At 40.5% G+C, this 17,419-nt stretch overlaps 1 protein-coding gene across 2 annotated transcripts in view; it reads right to left on the reverse strand.

Moving 5' to 3' along the window:
- Positions 1-16,639, reverse strand: part of AHR (aryl hydrocarbon receptor) — a 57,787-nt gene extending 41,148 nt beyond the window's left edge. Inside the window, exons 1-2 of one of the 2 annotated variants that reach the window (XM_031590061.2) lie at positions 16,527-16,639; positions 9,906-10,093 (exon numbers count right to left, since the gene is read on the reverse strand). In XM_031590061.2, the coding sequence (XP_031445921.1) occupies positions 9,906-10,093; positions 16,527-16,582 (244 nt within the window). In that variant the 5' untranslated portion in view covers positions 16,583-16,639. Of the gene's footprint in view, positions 1-9,905; positions 10,094-16,150; positions 16,315-16,526 lie in introns of those variants that run through there. The other variant, XM_090142721.1, reaches the window with a different exon arrangement.
- Positions 16,640-17,419: the final 780 nt, after the last annotated feature.

Consider the following 17,419-nt stretch of genomic DNA (forward strand, 5'->3'; position numbering starts at 1 on the left):
ATTCTACTAGCAAATATGATGTTGAGTTTTGCAATGACTGTATGGAGTGTGGAGTTGAGTTTGGAACGCTGCTTTAATACACTATTCAAGATCAACCCTTATTTTATACGGGCAGTAACAATTAAGCAATTTCTAACAGAAATACCTCTTTACTTATATTGAGGCAAAACATACATTCAACCAAAATCTAACAAAATCTAACACAAGACTTTCTGGAACGCCTGAAGCATGACAGGGAAATCAAGCGAACTTCTGGACGTTTGCTTCCCATCCAGCTCAAAACAATCTCCTGCTTGTGACACAATACTTATTCTCAGCTTATTTCACCATCAAGGTTAATGGACCTGTTAAAAATGAAATTTTCATGTCTCCAAGGGCAATTAATTCCCACGTCCAATTATCCTCATGTTGAACATTATTTCCCTAATATCCCCAGCTGCAGCTTCCCATATGTGAACTTCTCATGTTGTAACTTGTAACTGTTACCTTTTGTCCTGTTACTGTACATTTCTGATAAGAATCTGCTTCCACTATACACACCCATTAGTTAGCTTACAGTGACAGTAAGATCTCCAACTAGCTTTCTCTTCTGAAGACTAAGCAAACCTAGATCTTTCAGCCTTTCCACACACAAGGTATTTCAGGTCCTTGATAATATAGACTGTAATCCACTGGGCTTGCTCCAATCAAGTTGAAAATAAAAAGCAAAAAAACATTTTGCTGGATCTGCTGGCCTTTCTCTTGCTAACATAGCTCAGTATACAGTTGGCCTTCTTCACTGCAAGGTAACATATACATTGCCAACACCCATTCAAACTGTTGTCCACCAGAACTCCCAGATCGTATTCTGCAAAGCTTCTTTCTAGCTAGACAGTCCTAAACCCATACTGTTGCACGAGGTTAATCTCAAGACGCAGGACTGTGTATGTCTTTGTTGAAACTCAGATTCCTGTCAGCCTGCCTCTCTGATTTGCTGACGGCTCCAAAGAGCAACTCTGCTCTCTAACCCATGGACCACTGCCCCCAGTTTGGCATCACATGAACTGTATAGCATCTATTCCATCCCATAGTGAAATAGCAAACCCTGAGAAGCACCACAAATGGACTTCACGCTGCTGTGCGCAACCCTTGAAGCCCAGAGGGTCCAAGAAGTTTTCTACCTATCTGAACTCCATTTATCCTAACCACAACTCATCAGTTTGGTAATAAGAAAACAGTAAGAGACAACACTGAAGATCTTGGGGATCAAGGGCTTCCCACAAAAGGGCACAATCATTGCATTCTACCTGCAAACTCCAGTGTATTGCACAATGAAGCAATTTTTTTCCTTTCACATCACTAGGTGTAACACATTAATGTTTATGCCACCTGTTTAAAATACTGACCAGAAATTAATATTTGCATTGTTCTCCTTTTTAAGCATCAGCAGCTATACATATATATATATATATATATATATACACACACATATATATATATATATATATATATATAAATAAAATGTATATATATGCACACACAGGTTCCATCTGTCTACAAAGTTTCCCAACTAAATAGGTCAAGAAATTAAAAAAAAAAAACCTTCAGTCTCAGTGGTCTGGATACATTTCTTATCACTGTCTGATAAAAATGCATGAACAACAGATGGCACAGCAAGAAGAAGATAGGGAGATACCATTATCTTTTCCTCCAAATATAAACAAATATTTACATTGTACATTCACAATCAATAAAAGACATCATCCTTCAATTGCAACTCAAACGCAGACAGCAAGAATCAAAATGAACACCATAAGACTGAATGCTTCAGTAGAAAAGCTAGTACCTTGTGCTGGTCCACAGGAATATTGTGTTGAACACAGAACAATGGAGCCTGATGCCAGAGTCAAAATATTTGACTAGGCAGACCATGGACTTGCTCCAGTAAATTCCTACTTTATGCACTCAACTACAATTTGTCTTGAGGGCCCATGTATGTACATCTTTTACCTTATTAGACATTATATGCTGCCACGCATAAGTGTGCAATACAGAACAATTCAAATGTCACATGGGTTGAATTTTAAGATGCAATTATTCAGAGAAAAAAAATGAGCATCTCATTGTACAATTAAAAGCAGAGCTCAGCGTGCATCACCAAAGGCAACTAATTCCTATTTGTGTGTATCCTCCTTTAATGTTCACAGCTGGCAAACAGCAAAAATACAAGTTCTTAAAGTACCTTCAGATAAACGTTCTGGGCCTTACAGTTTACTTCATTTAAGTTTCTAGAGTAACTACAGTCAGTTTAATCATTAATGTTACGTCCTGTTAAAACATACACTTTAACAAGTTATCATCACACTGAAGTATAGGAAGTACCTGAGGTTTTCCCCAGAAAACTTTTGTCAACACATTATTTGAAGCTCTGAAGAGCACTTGAAATTGGCTATTTTGCTTGCTTCATATTCTCTTAAAAAGAATTTATAAATGAATCAATTAAAACAATAGAGCTCTGGTAACTAGAACGAACCTCTAGTTACGTAGTTAGATTTCTGAAACAATTCACAAAGCAATCATTCATTAACTATTAATTTATCTATCAAAGCACTTATTGAACACAAACTTTGGATACTTAAGAAAAATAAGCAAAAAAATTTTTAGTTACGTTAACAATCTCATAACTAGCTAGAACAGTTAACATCTACAGAGCTCACTCAAACAAGCAAGTCTTATTTCCTTATCAGAACACATATAAAAGTCAAACAGGAAAAGCTATGGCATTTCTCCTATCAACAAGTACATGCAGGAGGAAGAGTACATAAGAGTACATAAGAGTACATAAAGGCACATATTCCATTAAAGCTGTTTCAGAGTTCACAGATTATTGGTACTCTTTAAGGAGCATTGATACTAAATTTTAAAGAAAAATAAGAAAACCCATCATGTTCTTTAAGTCACATTCAAGAAAATTGTACTTGCACAAATGAAGCCCATGGAACACAGATATTGCAAGCCTGATGATATCTCTAATTATGCTTCTCTGATCAACTGTATTTGGAGGAGGGTTCATCTGTTACTATAGTTTGTTTAAAAACAAAAGCTCCAAATCTCATCATCTTAGATTTAGAGTTCAACAATAAAGATAACAGCAAAAAAAAATAAAAAATAAAAAATCACAGGATTTGGAATATATGGTATCAGAAAAGTTGCAGTACTTCCTGAGGACGTACTTTTTACCTTGTTACTTGTTCTGGTTTTAAATATCATTCTAACATAATAACGTCAATCTCAAGAACATTTATCTGGTTCACACTGAATAGTTTATATTTAAGGCTCTGATCTTGCAAATAAGGCAGAATATTCACTGCAACATTCACAGCAAAGCATACATCAGTATACTTAAAACTAATCTCCCTATTAACAAGGGCTACAAAGGCAACCTAAATACTATTCATCCTGGGACTGGGTTTTCAAGAAATATTACACCAGTTTTGTGGAACATAAGAGGCTCCTAAACTGATTTCCCATACAGTTTTGATCAAGAAATATATATAGGATAGAGATGAAGAGATAACCTTTTACTTTCCTTCCCTTCAGTGGCAGTTCTAACAATGATTAACAGTAACCATTCAAATAATTCAGTCCCAACAGTTCCAGAAAATAAAAAACACAGCTGAAGAATAAATTTACTATCACTGCTAGCAACAAATTTCTCCCTTTTATCCTACAGACATGCTCACATGGCAAGATCTTACTGTCTGATATGAAAAGAATTTGCCATTTTATATGTTCTTTATGGGATGTACTGAATGTCAGCTGTATCAGTGCGTTGCAGAACAGGGCTGCCCAGCTGTGTTCCCTGCCTAGCAACACAGCACTCCTAAAACATTTCTGATCAAGGTAAGAATCAGTATGTAACAATGAAAACATACACATATTGAGATTGAAGGTGATGTCACAGCTACATGGCTTTAATCATTGTTTGCGAGGATCAGAATTTAGGACTTCAAAGCCTAAATCCCTACTTATGTTCTGTTATGTAAAATACAGGCTAAAATAGCCAGTAGCAGACAAGCCATAAATGCTTAGTACAACTGGGCTGGGGGCAGGGAACAGGCATACAGAAGACAAGTACAACAGCTCGGTAGAGAAAATAACTTGAGTAGTATGGTAGTCTCTGTGGAAATACCCACACAGTCTCAAGGTACACATTATGTAATAATTTTGGATGGGGGCAGGGTAGGAGAACTGTATAAGAAAAAAAACACACAATCTTCCCCCCCCCCCTTTTTTTTTTTTTTTTTTTTTTTTTTATGTTCCTCCGACTTCCAAATAAGATGCAAAACATGGAAGGGAAGCTGCCCTTTCAAAAATACATGAAGAAAGCTGCATTACACAAACGAGTAAATATAATTATCTGAAATGAAAGCAAGTCTGGTTAAATCTGATGCAGTATCTTGGCTTTGGGAGGTTGAGTTTTAATCAGTTGTTTTGTAATTTGAGGTTTCTGTTTCAGAGAATAATACAGCACTTGGTGTATAAGTTATCTATACCTGCGAGGTTGTAGATATACCACATATTCTCAATGAGAAAGAATATGTAAGTTGTCTCCCATATTATCTGCCTTTATCATCTGTACATTTTAAGCCATACTCTTCAAAGCAGGAACCTCATGCAGTCTGTTCTCTCGAATGTGCAGTGTGATAGACTAACAGGCATTGCAGGAAAAATACATTATATCAAACAATATATTTTATGTGATGACAGTGTGTGCATTGCAAATTTAAGCTACGTTAAACCAAAGAATATGTGTTAATTATATCACAAAGGAAAATTAGGCAATGCAAACTTACTGGAAAAAGTTCTTCAGTATTTTGTTATTGCTGTGTTTGCCAGAATCACTTGCATACAACATAAGAAACCAATCCTGAACTAATTTTGAACAGAAACTTTCTTCTGTAATTGCAGAATACTATCCAGTAAGCAAGAGAAAACAGCCACATACTTTAAACCACAGGAATTCTTACTGAAATGGATGAAAGAATAATTAATAAGCAACATGTTAAATTTTGTTTCGAATGTATCGATACACATACATAGCACAGCTTCTTCATTCAGTTTCTCTCCTTGATTCTCAGTATACCTTAAAAAAAAAAAATCCATTCCCCAAAATGTAAATAAAAGAAAGCAAATATGCTAACTCTACTTTTATTCTTAATTATTTCTTATATCTTACTGAGGACTCACTTTAAGTGCTCTTTCTTGCTGTAGTAAGATATTATATGACAAATTGACAACATTATAGGACCAAAGCTAAAACGTTTTTTTTTCATTTTAGCAGGCACAAAGAACACAGGCTAAATGATTGTCCAGTTGTGCCCTGGATGCTGAACTTGCACTTCTCCCATTTTTCACTTCTATATATTCTTCACTGCTGAATGCACAAACGTACTGGCACTTAGCATCAAAACAGACTGAAGTAATACAAGGACAAATACAAAGTCATTCTTTACTGACAGTCAGCAAACACCTGCCTGATTTATCCCAGTCTCTTAAAAATAACAAGCTTGCCTTAAGCCACTTTCAGAAAGTATCTTACACACAAAATAAATACTCCAGCAGTGATTTAAGCTAACCTGCTTGACTTTCAGGACTGCTAATCTACCTAGTATATGCAGGTAGCATCACACAGCTGAAAAGCAACACTGTTCCAAATAACTTCTTAGCTTTGACTGACTGTATGAGACCTTCAATTTCACGATGAAGCAGACTTGAGAGTCATTATTTTGTGTATGTTCAGACTGGGAAAAGAACTCATTGAAAACAGCTCTGCGGAGAAGGATTTGGATGTCCTTGTGAATGAAAAGGTGGACATGGGCCAGCAGTGTGCTCTTGCAGCCCAGAAGGCCAACAGTATCCTGGGCTGCATCAAAAGAACAGTGGCCACCATGGAGAGGGAGGTGATTGTTCCCCTCTTCTCTACACTTATGAGGCTCCACCTGGGGTATTGTGTACAGGGCTGGGACTCACAGCCCAAGAAAGATATCTAGAGCTGTTGGTGAGGGTCCAGAGGAAGGCTGCAAAGATGACCAGAGGGCTGGAGCACCTCTCCTATGAAGAAAGGATGAGGGAGCTAGGCTTGTTCAGCCTGGAGAAGGCTCTGGAGAGACCTCATTATGGCATTCCAGTATTTGAAGGGAGCTTGTAAGAAGGAGAGGACTGACTTTTTACACTGCCTGACAGAACAGGACAAGGGGAAACAATTTCAAACTAGAAGAGAGAAGAGTTAGGCCAGACAATTCTGTGCTCAGAGAGAGTGGGGAGGCCCTGGGCTGCCCAGAGAAGGTGTGGATGCCCCATCCCTGGAGGTGTCCTAGGCCAGACTGGATGGTGTCCTGGGTGTTTTGATCTCATGGCTGGCAGCCCTGCCCATGTCAGGGTGCTTGGGACTACGTTACCTTCCAACCCAAGTCGTTCTAATATTACTTTCAGCACCTACCAAAACCTCTTTCTTGACTAAAGAACTTAATGTTCAAATTCCAGCATACAGTCAGAGTGCCTGACATGGGCAGGGAAAGTCATCTACCACTACGTTAACTTGAGAGTGACCCAACCACACAAACAGCTTCTGCATCACTGAACTGGTGTTGCTGACGGGCAGCATATATAAGGATGGCTTAACAGCAGCCATTGAATAACTGAACAACAAACTACAACAACCAAGTGCAACTGCTTAGCAGAATATCATCAGTTACTAACAGAAGATGTTTAAAGGTTATGGAAAAAAAAAAATGTACATCAGTTTCTTAGAATCTGGAATACGTTAAGAGCACTGAAGCTTACTGCATTTCAATCTTGACACCACAGAAAAACTCATCTGGCTTTAACTTCAGAGATTATTCTGAACTGTCTTAAAGACCTGGGAAGGAAAGACTTTTTGTCTTTTACACTTAGCTTTTAAAGTAGGAACTAAGGATTTTGTAGACATCTAAGTGAAGCACGTTTATTCAAATTGACACAACTTCTTGAGATGTCTTTCATAAAACAATTCCTTTTTTCATCTCCTCCCAAACTTCCACTTATCAAAACAGACATCCACTCTGGATTATTTAAACTTGGAAAAACGCAAGTGTTTTCTTTGAAAAAATATCTATTGTTACAGCAAAAACCTGGGTTTCCTTTCAAGCAAGATCATATGATTATGCATTTATATTTTACTTTCCGCAGGAATTTACACACCCCCCTTTGCATCCTGTTATTCATTTAGCGTTTCCCCTCACTTCAGCATGCTATGTTAATAACGGAGACCTGCTGGCTCAGATCGGGCACTCAAGGTGACAATCAACGCTCACTCATGCATTCATCAGCTATCCTATAGGGCTCTCCTCACTTATTTTTTTAACAGCACAAAATAATCCTTCAAAAATCAGTTCTGTGAGAAGCACTGTACAGGTAGATCATTAAAACAATTATCCTAGGGAAGTGGATGGATTTTTTATTGTTGTTGTTACTTACATACTTTAAAATACTTCTTTCTCTTCTGGAAGGTCAGTTTCAACTGAAATAGATTTTGTGCTACTTAACTACTTTAAAATAGGAAAAAAGATTTTCCTCCTATTTGCAATAGTGAATTAGTCATTGTTTCAGATTGCTTCCTGATGTTTATCTTTAATCAATGTTAGCCTTTAAACATTTACAGATTGATATTGATTAATGATTTAATTTGTAATCTTATCTGTAAAGAAATAGCAAGAAGTTTTTTTCCAAGAAAAAAAAAAAGGACAAGAAGCTATTATATCTGACAGTATAAAATAAATTTACTTCACGCATCAGACATTTTGAACTACATAACAAGATAATCAACATAATTTTTTTTTTCAGACTTTTTTTTTTCAGACTAGCAAAGTTTTTTTACTTTATACTAGGTGCTGCAATGCACCTAGTATATACACTCATTTCATGCTTTCTACAGAGAAAGTAAAAATTCTGCTGTTTGATTCATTATGGCACAAGTAACCTGCACGGCACAGCTATGGTACAGTATATTCGTAGCAGCTGCATGTGTCTGTATGAAGTGTCTCCATCTGATCAGTCTGCAACACTTTTAGTTTGCTTCAACTTTGCATCCACAGTAGTTAAAACTACATTCATATACAATTTATACAATTGAGATGCATATACAATTTAACTGCCACTAACACACATCTAATTCATCACTGTTCTAAACATCTGAAAGCTGACTTAACATTCAAATTAGAAACAAGCAACGGATATAAAGTTTGGTGTGATGAGATTACAGGTTTTTGCATGTTTCTTTACAGCACTAAACTATTAATGCAATTATTATTTTCCTAGACAGAAATTATAGTATTAGCCCCTTTATTCCAGGACCTTCAAGTGCAAATTAACAAAACAAAAATCAAGCATTTCCACAGCATGAGAAAGTGAGATTATCAATCCAGCCCAAGTGAGGCAAAAGCCTACAATCTTCTATTCATTTCAGAATACACAACTTTTCTTTAAGAAAAATTCAAGTGCATTATTAAGATTGAAGCTTCCTTTTCATTTCAGAAAAAGAACACCAACAAGATGAATAATTTGTTCCATTGCAATCAACATGAAATAACACCTTACCAAGACTTTGATGAAACTGATGTGCTAACAGAAAACTTATTTCCAGCAATATATATATATATTTTTTTAAATAAGAACATTTGCTATAATAAAATATTTGACAAACTCAAGCCTTCAGGAGATCCCATACTAAGAACCATCCTGAATGTGCCCAGGAATCAAGACACTTGCACGTACTTGTCAAGCAATAGAATACTGGATATCAATTTACAAGCATTACCAAACTGAAGCCACTAGTCAGAATAAACGAGAAAAACAATTTTGTAGTCCTGCAGTAAAAAGTGAAACTATGGTAGGCAAGCTAGCTTTCTTCAGTCCTCTTATGCATGGTACGGAATCACTACCAAGACAGTGAAACACCAAATCCTCAACCGATAAGGACAGAGTATCCTTAGTATTTGCAGCTATCAGTGTAGCTCCATCTTCAATACAGTATCATAAAACTTCTGATTACAAAAAGGAAAATTTTATTTAAATACCAGCTCCCTGCTTTATTCCAGCAAAGAAAACGACTAAACTAATCCTGCCTTTGAAGAAACCAGCATGCACCCAGTGCAGCCAACCTCCCCTTTTCACCCTACAGAAGAACTCAGAGAATGATAGAGAGGGGTAGCACTCATCTACAGCCTCTGAGGCAGTACAGGAGAACATGCACATGGCCTGATTACTGCCCTGGGCACTGCTGCACTACCCTATCCAGGGCTGGTCCGTAGACACTGCCCACACAACTGGAGAACCTTAGGTGTCATCTTAATGCCTCATGCTCTGCTTTAATCACAGCTTGAACACAGGAAAGACTTTGCCACTTTCTTTAGAAGTCACCTTCAGAATAAACTATGGAAAGAGGATTAGTTGTTATTGCATATATGAAATCTTTTTGATGCATCATTAAGCAAAACATGCAGGTCATTGAAACTCATGATATTTACTCAACTGTAATGGCTTTATAAGGGCTATTTTCAGAGGGGTAAATGATAAATCTCAGCTTCTCATTTTTTCAAAGTTTAAGAAAAAGGACTGGAAGACTCTTTAAGGGTTACACTGCCTCCATTGAAAGTCCATTGAAAGACTGATGAAATGTAAGTATTTACATCTGGTTTTCAAGAAAGTGGAAAACCTACTTCATTCAATTGATATATACAGTTATACTGTATATATCCATACAATTGTATGCTCCACTAAAATACAGAAAATATTCATGATTTTAAGTACTTCAATAGCGAACACAACCTGCAGTACAAGCAGCATTGTGCAGGCAGTCCTAAACCAAATAAATTCCCAACTCTTACCATCAAAAAAACTCTTGGCTCGCAAGTAACTGACGCTGAGCCTAAGCACAGACAACTTATCCAATTTGGCGATAACATCTTGAGGGAAGGGCAGAAGGCTTGCCAAGCGATCCAACTCCGCATTCAAACGGTCCCTGTGCCTCTTGGAGGGATTGGATTTAACTCCTTCAGCTGGAGATGGCTTTACTCTGTGGCAAAAAAAAAAAAACAAAAAAAAATAAACAAAAGTTCCTTCCCAAAATGAAGGCAAACATTTGTCTAACATTACCACCTTTTAAACTTTAACATGCAAAATGTTTTTCCTAAGTGACTTCTGTTCCTCATGGAAAAAAGTAGAATTCTATCTCAGATCACTTTTCTCCCCAACACATTCACTGTTAACAAAGCTGTAAGACTTACCATGGCTATCTGAACACGTAATAGACATTTGCCAACTCAGATACAGCATTTGTAAAAACCTTCCTATACACACATTTAAATGCTCTGATTTATTTCATTATTATGAATTATGAATAATTCAACTTATTAGTGTACAAATTATTCGACAGCACACTCAGGTTGTTTTACTTGAATTACATTTTTTCACAAATATCTCTAATTCGTCATCAAGGTTTGGAACAGGTTATTGTAAATTAGAAATAAAAAAAGGTTAAGTAACTTGCTAGACAACAACTGCACAGAACTCACAAGAAAAGATACAGCTCAGTCAGCACGTAAAATCTTTCTTGCTAATAACACTGAACTCATTCTATAAACCAACTCTTAGCTAATGACATTTCACTTGAGTATGACTTAACAAAGGCATGCCTTTGTATGTTACAAACTACAATTCAAAAAGCTTTCTGCTATGAGTTATGTGGTAAATGTTGCTAACTTGCTCTTTTCCTGGGCTCCTAGATACCGGAATACCCATCCCTCCCATGCACACATACACATCTGTTACAATTTGTGCTGCTTTCACAGGGGTGGTGGCTCTGCAAGGTGCATCATTTCTGAAATATTATGCAGGCAAGATAGTCATTTGTATATGATTAACACAATTTAAATATAACTCTAACAAAATAAATAGAGCTCAAGATCATCAAATGTCACCAGTAACATTTAAAGTTGCCTCAAATACTTTTGCGTATGTGTGTATACATATAAATATATACACACACATATATATTCAACGCAGGCAAAAAACAATAAATTCCAAACTTTAAGCAAGTAAAAGCTGTATAACTGTCACTGAACAGCTCACTATTACCAAATCAAAGCATGTTTCCAAAAAGCAGAGGTCCCCGTGAAAACAGCTCATGACATGCCAATTAGAGCAGCACTGAAAACCAGACTTCTGTTTTCACAACTGCCCTCCCCTTTGCTTAAAATTTCTATTAGCAATTTGACAAGTTATGTTGAAACTATATGGAACTGGGCAATTACCTTGACAAATTACTCATTGGATGTAATTGTTTTTGCATTACTTTCATGTAAGTTTTTACTTCCAAGTAGCCCAATGCATAAGGATTCCCAAATGCAGCAAAGAATATTACTAAACATTAAGTTGGCAGCATTTTCAGCATACCATGATTTTATCTAATTTTATCTACTATGACCCAACAAAAATCTGTGATTTAAATGGAACTGTCAGCGACAAAAGAAATAAGGACGGAAATGAAGGGGAAATAACTAGTAACTTGAACCATTTTCCATTCTCTTACATAAACTGTTGATGCTCAGGGCTGCCCTAGCTGCGTTGCAGAAAATTAGCTTCAAGTACAATTAAATGCTATGTCAAGATTATTTTTATTATTAAAAAAGGGAAAAAGGAAAAAAAAAGAAAAAGAAAAACACTAAAGAAGAAAATAGGTTTTAAGCTGACCTCCTGGGCACCATCTTTTACCTTACTTACAGAAAATTCAAACTCTTTAATCAATCAAAAGCCAGAGATTCAGTATCTCTCAAGTAAACTACAGTCCTTATCATCCAACAGCTGCAAAACAAGCAAGGACTGCTAATTCTAGTTTTACCATTGTAAAAGATGTGCTACCACAACATTAACTAACTACTATTTACAGAGGTCTACTACAGACAACAGAAATTTCAATTGCACATGCTTACCATGCATGCCTTCACTGATATTAATAACACTACAAGTGCACAAGATCTGGATCTCAGTATTAAAAAGGCCAAAATAAGTTTCAGTACTTATAGACTAATTTGTATTTTAAAGGAAAATTGAAGCAGTTCCTAGAGCAAATGAAACACAGCACAGATTTATTTTGTTCGTAACATATAAGAAAAGCTCTATGTTAGAAAAATACTAGGAGTTCATCAGAATGACTTTATTGCTCAGAAAAAAAAGGGCAAAAGGAAGAACATACGTGTCACCTCACTGACAGATTTAATCTTTTTCAGCTGTGTGTATTTTTCATTTCATCTTCAATACAGCATGTGTTAACATGTTATTCTTATGTCTATTCAATTAAACATAGGTCAGGTATATGAAACTCATCAGTTACTACTGAGGAAGTGCTACATAGGTAACACCCTCCAAAATTCTCTATTTACTTTAACAACTGAAAAAGACTCCTATGAATAGTCCTATCTGCCTCACTGAATTCACCATTTAGGAACGTTCAGCTGCTGATTCCTTTGGAAGAAACAGATACAATGCAGACTAACAATCCCTCTGCTCAAAAGCTTTTGTCAACCTATCTTGGAAGGGCAAGAGGCACTCTCCAGTGGTTCCTTCAGCAGACAATGAAACCAACGAAGTTGTAGGCAGCAAAGGGATAAAATGTTTTCAGTAAAAATCTCATGTGCTGCTCATCTGATGCTGTGCAACTGTTTGTTCTCCAAAAGCAGTCTGTCACTCAGTTGCTCAGGTTGGCTTAGTGTCCAAATGACTCTGACAGAGTGATGGGGACAACCAGAGCACAAGGCAAGAACAAAATCTTTACACTCAGTTTTAACACCCTTCAATACTGTCTAAGATCACAAGCCAGGACTATCCAGAAAAAGAAAAAAGCATGTTCCTAGCTGCTGACCATAGCATCTACATTTAATTATCTTCAGTTACTGCAGCTATTCCTTGCAAACTGAATACTTTTGCAAGAATTACTACCAAAAAAACCCTAAACAAAACAACAACAAAAAAACCCCACAGAAAAAAAAAAACAAAACCATCACCCAAACAAAATGAAACTCTAAAGGCAATGAATCTTGGGTAGCAGTTCACAGTGCACACGTAGCATACAGGTACACCAACAAGTGTCCCAGTTATCACCTAATCTAATCAGTTTATTCTACCTATGCCAAAAGTTTTGTAGTGCTTCCATTTCAAACACAAGGTGCAAGCTGCTCTGTGTATGATAGCGCTTTAAACAAAGCAAGCTTTTAATGATTTTTTTTTCTTTACTGATGAACTGGCACTTCTTGTTTGTTTGTCTTGAAAGGATAAATAAATAGTTGTGGGGTTTGTTGTTGTTGTTGCTTTGGTGTTGTTGTTTTTTTGGTTTTTTTTTGTTTTTTTTTTTGTTTTGTTTTTTGTTTTTTTTTTAAGTTAAAAGTATATTTGCACTGCTTTCTGAAATCACTATGCCTTAATATGTACCCTTAGTTAAGAGTCAACCAGCCAAACGTTTTTCTCTGGAATATTTAGCATCATGAATACATTCATGCTAACATGGAACAAAAGTGTATCATTTCTTATTTAGTTTGCTTTTTCAAGAAACATGCTGTTATGCTTTGTGTGTCTGCACAGTACGAAACATTTAAATCCCTCCACCCCATTCCTTGTCTATTACATTCATTCCGTTATGCAAAACAATTCCTACCCAAACACTGAAAAAGAGTACAGCAAAGCAAATCACAGTAGGACCAAGTAGCAGGCAGAAAAGCATAGGAATCTAAAGACAGCAAGGTGAAACAACACTTACATAATATCCTTCACTTAATGTTAGGATCTATTTCCAGTAAACCTCACTTCAATAAAACAATGCATTTTATCTTACTAGAATGCAAAATCAGCAGCTCAGTTAATAATCAGTAGAGAAAAGGCATACAAAACCTTAAAAACAAAATAGAAATAGAACAGTCGAAGAAAAACTCAAAGCGGGGCCATGCAGAGCGGCCACCAGGGGGACCCGCACAGCTCCACCACCCGTGGGAAGAAATCTGCGGAAGGCTCCGAGGTTCTAAGAAAGCTACATTTCACTGGAATGCACATTGTGTATTAGGCTGTTGTTTTATTTCCCCTCCAGATGACAAGATAACAAGATGAAATGCAGGAACGGTTGCCGCTTAAGTTTTCCCATTATTGCGTTTTCTTTTCAGCTGTGATATGGTGACTCCCTACTGGATCAAAAAAACACGTTTCTGTCGGGCAATTCCCTGTCAAGTCCAGTCCTTTGCACGGCTCATAAAGATAGGGTGGCTGCAGGGGGAAGCTTCCTATATTGGCTCTGAGTTACTGCCATGACTTAAAGTTATTTGCACCTGAAGCAGGAAGTAGTTCTTCATTTGTTTTAACCCATGAGCAGTACGGCATTACATGAGCACTGCTGCATGCTAGCTGCCCACTGCTACAGACTAACAATGACCAGGCTCCCTTCACAGCTACATCTATGACAAATGAAACATCAAAAAAAGCAGCCTCTTCACAAAATGCGCTACTCCCTACAATGCATCACTTCTTTCATTTTAAAACTCTCTTTGAAGAGCTCTGAATTCTACATGGAGCACAAAATACCAACTTCAAACTGACTCAAATCACAGCAGTGCCAAACTGTGGGGCAAGGAGCAGTGCTGGAACTGTTCTCCCCTCCTTCCCCCCAGTCAGTTACAGGAGCTTATGGCCTCTCTCCCTACTTTTTAGCCCAGTGAATGCTCTGTAATTAGCTATGTGAGAAATCAGAGCCTTCCCACCACCCGCAATGCTCTGTAAGGTTGGTCTAATAGCATGAGCAACCAAGTCATAGCCACTAGGAGAAGAAAAAGCAATACATGCAAGATAAATTCAGAATAATTTCTGGTAACTCTATCAAGACTGGCTAATAGTCATGCCTCCTCTTATAATTACAGGTGAGCAAGCAAATGCAAATAGTTCTATGCAAAGAGGAGACATTTATCTGTCCCTTTGGTATCAAATAGATATAGTTTCCATTAGTAACAAAAATAGGCTCCAAGTTCAACTAATATGACAAGCGTGGCCACCAAATATAAGAAAATAGATTACAGAAAGAGATTAGTGACATAGATACAACACAAAAAGGAAAGTTTCACATCCTCTAATCAAGACCAAGAATGTAATAGCCAGCCATTAAGCGATGGGACCAAAAAGGCAGAACAGCTCACCCTTATGCAATTACAAGAATTATTTGCCCTCAGCAACCAACAGTTGACAAATACAACCAATGCATTTCTACTTCACAAAAAGACAACACTAATTTCATTGTTAAAATCCAGACCTGTAGAGAAGACTGATTCACTGCTTCTACATTATTGTTTGGAAATGAGTAATCAAAAAAAAGCAAATACTGCTCTTCTCATAATGACTCCATCTTCTAGCCAGAACTTTTTTTAAAAAGGGTATGTTTAGAATTTTGCATTAATTTGTAGACTGGTTGTGTGCATGTACTCATTCTCATAGCTCCAACTGTACAGAAGTGAGCACCCAGGCTGCCTTCACTCCCACCAGCACAGTCGTCTGCTATCGATCTGAGAACATACACTTACATTGGGATTTTATTAAACATTCGTCATTCCCTTTAATGCTTTTGGAGTTCAGGTGATTATTGTACCACTACAAGAGTACTTGGTAATACAGCGGGATTTTTTGAGCTTTGCATCACAGGTAATTTTGCTAGCAGCTCTGAAGTTCAGCTCCTCTACTGCTTGCAACTGATACTGACTTCTAGTCGAAAGTGCGGATTAAACTTCGCTGTCCTGAAAATCACTCGCATGAGATGAGCAGCCCGCAAAGCCCAGGCTCAAACCTACCGCAGGTGCAAATCGCGAAAGCACTCGGGCACCAAGCTGCAGCCCAAGTCTGAAAACGCCACGACAGACACTTGTTTTTCGGCCTCGTCGGAGCGATCCGCAGCACCCGCAGTGGAACAACCGCCACCACCTGATGTAGCAGCGGGGGCTGCAGCCGGCCCGGCGCACCGAGCGCAGCCCCGTGCTGAGGACCGGACCGACCCCCCCCCGACACGCCGCCACCTGAGCGGGGCCGCGCCGCCCGCGCCGGGAGCTGTCACCTCAGGTGCCTCCCGATCTAGGTCAGCTGCCTCGAGCCGCCGCTCCCTGCTCCCACCTCCGCGCTCCGCCCGCCAGCCGCGAGAGGACCGCGATTTAGCTTTATTTTCGCAAGAAATCCAAGAAAAACAAAATAAGCCCCGGGGAAGCCCCAGGGCGCCGGAGAGAGGCGGCCCCGCAGCCCACCCCGCACCGCCGTGCCCCGCAGCCGGGAGCCGCACGGGCACTCCGCGGCCGAGCCGGCGCCGGGAAGGGCGGGGGGAACCGGCGCCGGGGCAGCCCCACGCCGCGGTGCCCGGCGGGACGGACGGAGAAGGGAAACCGCCCCGGTCCCCAGCTCGGTCTTCTTCCCTCCCCACCCCGCGGAGAGCCGCTTACATTTTCTGCACAGGTTTCCGCCGCTTGCGACTGGCGTAGGTGACATTGGGGTTCATCCTGCCGCGGCTCCAGCGCCCCGCACCGCCGCCGCCGCCGGCCGGGGGCCGCCTCGCCGCCCGCCTCGCCCCGGCTGCCGGGAGGAGGCGAGTCCCAGCGGCGCCGCAGCTCCTGCCTCGCCCGCGGGCCCCGGCCCTGCCGCCCGCAGCAGCAGCACGCTCGCAGCCGCGGCGCCTCTCCTGGCCCGGCGAGGACGGAGGGAGGCGGAGGCGGCGCGGGGCGGGGATCCCAGGTGATCGGCGGCGGCGACACCCACTCGCCGCGCGGCTCCTCCGGACGGCACAGGTGTGAGGGCGACCGGCTCTCTGCAGCGCCGCTCAGTCCCGCGTCTCCCCAGCGAGCCGCCGCAGACTCCCGGCCGGCCCCGCCGCCTCCTCGCCCGTCTGCTAGCCGAACGCCTGTCAGTGTGCGCGGCGCCCGGCCGGGCCTCCCCTCCCCGCCTAGCCCAACCCAGCCCCGCTCCTCCCGCTGCCGCCGCCGCGCTGCCGGGCTGGGCCCGCCCCGCAGCCTGACAGTGCCGCCGCCCCGCGCCGAGGAGGCCCCTTGCGGCGGCCGCGCGGAGGGAGGAGGGGGCGGCCGCGCCGCCATGTTGGGAAGGTCAGGCGAGGGGACGACGGCGGAGCGCCGCAGGCAGCGTGGGTTTGAGCCGGGCCGGGCAGCGCCGTGGCACGGCGGGAACGCGAGGCCCTCCGACTTCTGCCGCCCCGAGGCTGAAAAGCCGCAAAGCGTGCTGCCTCCTGAAGTGGGCTGGGAGCCGGCCCCGGGCAGCGGCCGGCTGGGGGGAGAGGTGGGAGCGCGGCTGCACCGAGCGCAGGGACCGCGGGGCGCTCCGGGCA

This window comes from Phasianus colchicus, chromosome 6, assembly GCF_987193195.1.
Source record: "Phasianus colchicus chromosome 6, bPhaCol1.hap1.1, whole genome shotgun sequence".
NCBI classification, from domain to species: domain Eukaryota; kingdom Metazoa; phylum Chordata; class Aves; order Galliformes; family Phasianidae; genus Phasianus; species Phasianus colchicus.